At 38.6% G+C, this 7,093-nt stretch overlaps 1 protein-coding gene across 1 annotated transcript; it reads right to left on the bottom strand.

Moving 5' to 3' along the window:
- Positions 1 to 3,872: 3,872 nt before the first annotated feature.
- soul2 (heme-binding protein soul2) lies at positions 3,873 to 6,577 on the bottom strand. The gene is made up of 5 exons (XM_046875498.1): positions 6,308 to 6,577; positions 5,842 to 6,026; positions 5,627 to 5,753; positions 5,372 to 5,543; positions 3,873 to 4,213 (listed from the first exon to the last, which is right to left on the bottom strand). The coding sequence occupies exons 2-5, from the start codon at positions 5,971 to 5,973 to the stop codon at positions 4,039 to 4,041; spliced, it is 606 nt and encodes a 201-aa protein (XP_046731454.1). The 5' UTR covers positions 5,974 to 6,026; positions 6,308 to 6,577; the 3' UTR covers positions 3,873 to 4,038.
- Between the last annotated feature and the right edge of the window lie 516 nt (positions 6,578 to 7,093).

Raw genomic sequence — 7,093 nt, 5'->3', positions numbered from 1 at the left:
TTCAGCTAGTCTACACCTGGAATGACAGCTGACAGCATGCTAGCAACACTGACAAGTGTTTATTGTAGTTTTCATACTTTACGATTGATTCTTTGCAGTTAAATGAGAAGAAAGAAGTGCTATAAGGTTTCCTGTCAGGAACTCGAGCTGCGTCGAAACGCTTTGGGAACGCACCCAAATAATTAAATAATGTGTGTAATCAGTCAAAAATTGGCCATTACCGGTGAGGTAATGTCACAAACAGAAAGTATAAAACGATTCGAGGTGGTAGAGACAGGTGGCGTCTGTTCTGCTCGTGGTGTGAGCACCACCAGATGGATCCAGTCCACTGCCCGGTTGGTTCAGTGCTGGATTTCCTCCAGGGACAGTTCACTGAAGGGTTGGCTCTGTCCACCCTGTCTACGCGTCCCCCATTTCGACTAATCACGTCCCCGTGGCCGGGGCCACCTCTGGGCAGAGACCCAATGGTAACACGTTTTCTCCACGCCACCAGGAGGCTGAGGCCCCCGGTACAACCTAGAGCAGGGGTGGCCAACCAGTCAGAGACCGAGAGCCACATTTTTCACTGTGTTACCGCAAAGAGCCACATCATACACATGGGCACACATGATCACCCATCCCTTCCTCTTACACACACACACACACACACACACACACACACACACACACACACACACACACACACACACACACCTCTGCTCAGCCAGATTTATTGTAAATGTCACACACCAACATAATGACAGAAATTGACTCCCACAGTTCTAAGACCACAGGACAGTCATTTTCAACAATGAACATTGTGTGCACTGTCTCACACACACAAACTCTGTTTAACCAAGTCCACAAACAAAAATATAATAATTTACAATAGCGTTTTTCTTTTACTATGCATGCTACTTAGTGGGACTTTTGGCATCCTTGCCTTAAACAATCCTCTTCAAATCTGTCTCGTATCCCGTTGTTGCCACTCGAAGCAATTCTTTTACACGTGTGTCAGTCAGAACAGATCGATGCTTTGATTTCACGTGTTTCAGGGTAGAAAACAAGGACTCTGTGTGTGTTTTTTTTTATGTGCGCGTTCACTTCGCTTGAGTGTAATACGGTATTTTCGGCAAACGCGCATGCGCGTGAGATGAATATACCGCAGGGGTGGGCAATTAATTTTTACAAGGGGCCACATGAGAAACCTGATTTGTGTCAGAGGGCCACACCAACGATAATATTTTAGAGATGCACCGAAATGAAAATTCAATTCAAAAGGCAATGAAATCCATAATTTTGTGTTATACCTTTTGCCTTGGCACCATCACTGGAAAACTTTCCTGCCTTTTCACACTGTGAAAAGTTCAGTGCGCATGCTCGGATTGACTATACTTTTCTGCGCCGCGTTCTTCTCATATTTAGAATCGGGATGTTTGGATTTCAGGTGATAAATTAAACCCGACTTGGAGAAACTCTTTGCAGATACACCCCCCTCTTGAAATTTCAGCATTGCATGTTTTGCACATCGCTATCCGCACACAGCAGACATGTTGCTCTTATCCAGATAACCGTGTGCTGCTGCGCTTTTTATTGCGTCATTACAATTGTGTTTCTGCGTGTTGTTTCGGGGATTTAGGTATTTCCGAAAATTCTCGGTGCATCCCTGTAATTTATGATTGGCCTCATGCCAAGGTCTAATATACCGCAAATTTTCCCAGTAGGGGCAAGCTCATTTAAGTCTTAAAAATACCGTATTGAACTTAAGCAAAGCGAACACGCACATTAAAAATCAAACACACAAAAATCGATATGAACGTAAGAGCCGCATGAAACCAGCCAAAGAGCCGCATGCGGCTCGCGAGCCGCGGGTTGGCCACCCCTGACCTAGAGTGTCTGGGTGGGACCTGACCATTGTTTTGGGGGCTCTGTCTAAACCCCCCTTCAAGCCTCTAGCCAAGGCACCTTTCAATCAAGACTGCGTTCTTGTTGGCCATCTGCTCTTTAAAGAGATTAGGGGACCTGCAGGTCCTTTCTGTGGCCCCCTCCTTCCTGGAGTTTACCCCAGGTATGACTAGTGCCTTCCTGTACCCCATACAGGTTACATCCCCAAGGTGCCCTCGGTCGTCCCAAGAACCATAAGATTACAGGCATTCTATCCTCCTCTGTTCCAGGCCCCAGACCAGGAGAAACTGAATCGGCTCAGACTGATCAGCTGCTCATCTGCTACGGCCCTCTCAAAAGAGGTCTCCCTGCTAATAATGATTTAATGTATGTAAATCATGTAAACACTGTATATCCTGCACTTGCTGATATTGCACTCTGGTTAGACCCAAACTGCATTTCGTTGGCTTGTACTTGTACATTTGTAATGACAATAAAGTTGAATCGAATCGAATCTAATCGAATCTAATCTAATCTAATCTAATCTAATCTAATCTAATAAACAGACTCTGAGCAGGTGGATTGTTGATGCTATCACATCTTCTTATGAGTCCTCTGGTCTCCCTGCTTCCTTCGGGGTCAGAGCTCAATCCATCCAGAGTGTGGCTGCCTCAAAATCTTGTTTTTTTTGGAGTTCCCCTCCAAGACAGATGTAACGCTGCAGGTTGGTCCACGCCGCTGATCTTTGTGCGGTTCTATAACCTAGACCGCATGGCCACTCCTGGCCCCTCAGTCCTCCTCTAGCTTGTTCGACAGACACACACTAGGCAGGGACTGGTCAGTCTGGCGTGATTCAACACTCGTTCCCAAAGCATTTCGATGCAGCTTGAAAGGATGTTCCTAAAAGGGAACATCTCTAGGTTATGTATGTAACCCTAGTTTCCTAAGGGAATGAGACGCTGCGTCTCCATGCCACACCTCCGGCGTCCTGCAGTGCTTCCTTCTCCCTTATAGAAGCTGCCACTGCCTTAACACGATATGCGTTTAATACTTTCTGGTCGAGACGTCACCCCACCGGTAACGGCCAGCGTCTAATATTTGACTGATTACACACATTATTTCAAAGCATGAACACTCGGGCATGTTCCCAAAGCTTTTCAACGCAGCGTCTTGTTTTCTCAGAGTTAACCTAGAGATTTTCATCAGGGTGTTTACCTACAGATCAGTCTGTTGATAGAGAAGTTTCAACACTGCATTTCAGGTCAGACTTGATAAAGCTGACTGATCTACATAATTTTCATACTCATCATTTTAAACACATAAGTCAAGAAATATCTTCACAACAAACTTTTTTTTTAATATTATTATTTTTTTGTTGTTCGGGCATTTTCATTGTAACCAAATTAAAACACCCTAAAAAACATTGTATATTTCTTAATTTTCTGTTAATTTGTTGAAAAATATGTCTTCTTTAAAATAGTAAAACTAAAACCATGAGGGACATCTTAAAAATATATATTGTAATTGGTCTATTTTTATATCAATCTTAAGTTGATAAGAATATATTTTATAGAATTCAGTCCAAACCTTTTTTTTTAATGTATGCAATCACATTTCATGTGTGTCAATCATGAATAATTACACAGCTTTTCATTCAGAAATTTCAGCTGCTTTAACTGTTTCCCTTTCAACACACTTCCCCTAAAATGATAATAATTAGGATTTTTAAAGGGTCTGTCTTCAACAAGCTTAAACACTTAATAACAAATCCACTACAGGAACAGACTTTTGACAGTCAAGCTGAACAGGTCCTGCAGGCTCTACAGGTCAACATTTGACACTAATTTATGAACTGAAGAGAGGTCATTTTACAAGAACAAATTGCAGCCAGTAAAGGAAATACCAATAAAACCACGCGTAATATGTTATTGTCTGTTTTCAAAAAATACTAAAAAGAAGATTCAAACCTTTGTTTGAATTAAAATTTTAAAGAAACACTTTGGCAGAAGCCATTTTTTAAAAACTATTTTATCCACATATGTTTTGCCTTAAAGTTTTTACAATTATAGTATGAGTAATACAGGCTATTGCACATAGGAAAAATAAGTTCATTAAGAGATTATTCATTTGTAACAGTAATGTGATATCTGTGATTCACAACTGGTAAAATGCTACTCAGACAGCATAGATCCATACTTCATTGTGTCTGTTAATGAGTGTCCATGGAGAATCATATCCAGCCCCCTCAAACCTTGTCTTGTCAAATAGTTTCCCTGCAGCTTGCACATCCTTCTTCAGTTTGTCCACATTCTCCAGCCCATTGACCTCAGATGCAAATCCGTCAAACACCCTGCCGGATATAAGGCATTAGTTTGAAAGCAGTACAGTAATCCCCCGTTTATCACGGTGGTTAAATTCCTAAACCACCAACAAATAAAAAACTGCGATAAACGGACACCACCCCAAAAAAAGCTATTTTATGTATACAGTACTGTACTGTATTAACATTTATTTAATTTTATAATTGATAATTATATTTTTATTTCATTATTTCAACATAAAACTCCATAAAAACAATTCCCTATAAGTTTTTTGGTCTATCGTACTATCCGCAAGACAAGAAAATCAGCTTAACAAATTAGTTATGTGGCAAATGCAATTCCGCTGTAAACTGGCGCGAGATTCGAACTGCAGTAAAGCAGGGGAATACTGTATTTCAAATATAGCCTGAGAAAGAAGACCATTATTATTATAATGGAATTAATCAATGGTCAAGACTGTAAAGTGCTCTTCAAGATGTTAATATGAAGCAGTTAGAAGATATACAGAGAAGATTCGGAAGACAGACAGATAAAAAAGCCCTCATAAAAGAATCCTGGAAATATTCAATTCTGATCATGTATTTTTTGCCTTTTTGTTTATTTTTGGATTACTTTAGAAGAGTTAAACATGACTTGGAATAATATTTTGGTATAAAACTATAGGTATTTTTTAATGTCTGGAAGTCACTTTATAAAACACAATCGAAGAAACTGTAGCCTTATGATTTAAAGTGTATTTTACAAATAGATCAATCAGTCATCTTAACCTTATATGTAATCTGTAACCTTCACCCAAACACACTGATATTAAGAGAATTGTGTCACTGGTATTACTGCTGCAAAACAGCTTGGTATTTAAAAATGCCCTTGACAAAAGAAGAACATAGTGAAATAATTTTCAGGGCTGGATCAGGTTGCTGTTGCAAGGTTTCAATGCACTTTAACAATAATAATTGCAAGGACATGACACTGGCGACAACTCTGTGTGTTTTAAAAAGTAATAAAAATATATATTATAAATTTTAGTAATATTTTATATGGAAATTTTTAAACATCTTCTATATGTATACAGTGTGTGTGTGTGTGTATATATATATATATATATATATATATATATATATATATATATATATATATATATATATATATATATATATATATAATATACAGTTTATACTTGGTCTTACCTTACATACACTGTTGCAGAGGGTAGGTTTTTATACTTAATGGTCTCATCATTAGGTTCAGGGAGGACAATGTCTGCACTGATGAAGAAGGAGACTGACACTTGACTATCCCCATTCTCAACTCCCTCAAGTACTGACACCAATATCGGCCTGGTCATAGTAATTTTCATTCCTAAAAAAATGTTGCAAGCTTTTAAGATGTACTTTATCACAAGCATCACAATTGTCACTATTATATTTCAGAATTGCCATTACCTTCCTTATTTTCCCCTTGCATAAAGTCATAGAGTTTCCAAAAGCCTTCTTGGACGTCACTGCCTTTGGTGCTTGAAATATCCGTAGTAATCCACTGACTGGCTTCGTACAGACGCTCCTCAAAACTCTAATTATTGAACGATCAGAAAATTAATAGATAGATGATTTACATAAACTCAAAACATCAGTGGACAACATTCAGTGGCAAATCCTACCTCATATGTATTTACAACAGTGTAAGCTGGACATATGTAATCATGACAAAACCAAGGTGCTTCCCAACATCCTCCAAGAGAAAAACAGGCCATAAAGAGAACACAGCATGGGAAAATCATTGTGGTCTTCATTTTTCCAAAATGACCAGAAGTTCTAGCTGGAATGTTATGTGAACAGCTCGATCCTGAAAAAAAAAAAGAAAGTATGAATGCTGCATTACACACACACACACACACACACACACACACACACACACACACACACACTTCATACTTCTTTAAACGCATTCAGGTTCGTGTTTTATCTAGTTATATGTGTTTTCTTGGTTGCTTCCCTGCTCATTGTATCAAATTAGACTTTGTACTCGCAAGATTAATAGTGAACACTAGAAATTAAGTTCATTTGAAAACAGTTATGCATACTTAAACAAACAAAAGAATATGTGTAATAGTATGATGTACTCACTTGCGGTCAAACAAACGACTACCAACACCGCACCTGCTCTACTTATTAAGAGGGAAGAAATGATGACGAGTGAAAAAAGGAGGGGAAAAGCTTATCTTATCATCTGCTTCTGCTTCCTACCAAAACCCAATGGTGGATGAAATATAAACAAGTATAAGAAAGTTAAAATAAAATAATGCACATAAGTATTCACTCTACAAAAAAGAAAAAAAAGAATGCAATTATTTGCGTAATTGTAATGAACACTATACATGCTTAAGGAGACAGTGTTCAAGCACAAGGAGAGTCACGTGAGGAATGTGGGCGTCGCGACACCTTTAACATTCAACGCATTTTATGGATGCATTTTAAAGTAGTGACGTATTCTGGAACATGGAACATGTTTTATTTGTATTTTAATTTTATTTAAAAGTAAGAAATAGAGTGAGAGAGAGCGAGCAAGAGAGAGTTAAAAAGTGAGAATTGAAGAAACGAGAAGAAAGAGTGAAAGAAGTGGTCGGGGAGGTCGGGGTGGACCATCAATTAAATTAATAAGATAATAATATTGTGTTTTTATTGTGTTAGCTCATGTTAATTCCGACCTACATTGTAAGACCACTTTCTATTACGTACATAAAAAGAAACCAATTCCTGAATGTAACCAATCCAAACACATGTTTCCTGTTGTCCTAAATTCCAGCTTCTCCACTCTTGACAAAAGGTTAAGAAGAAGCACCACTGTTTATAATGGACTTTGCCTCTGATGTAAACAGTTTTAGGCTAAAAGCCATTTGATGGGTCTGTAAG

Source organism: Silurus meridionalis, chromosome 2 (genome assembly GCF_014805685.1).
Source record: "Silurus meridionalis isolate SWU-2019-XX chromosome 2, ASM1480568v1, whole genome shotgun sequence".
Lineage (NCBI taxonomy): Eukaryota > Metazoa > Chordata > Actinopteri > Siluriformes > Siluridae > Silurus > Silurus meridionalis.
Note: the sequence above shows the minus strand (reverse complement) of the source record. Positions and strands in the feature narration are given on the sequence as shown.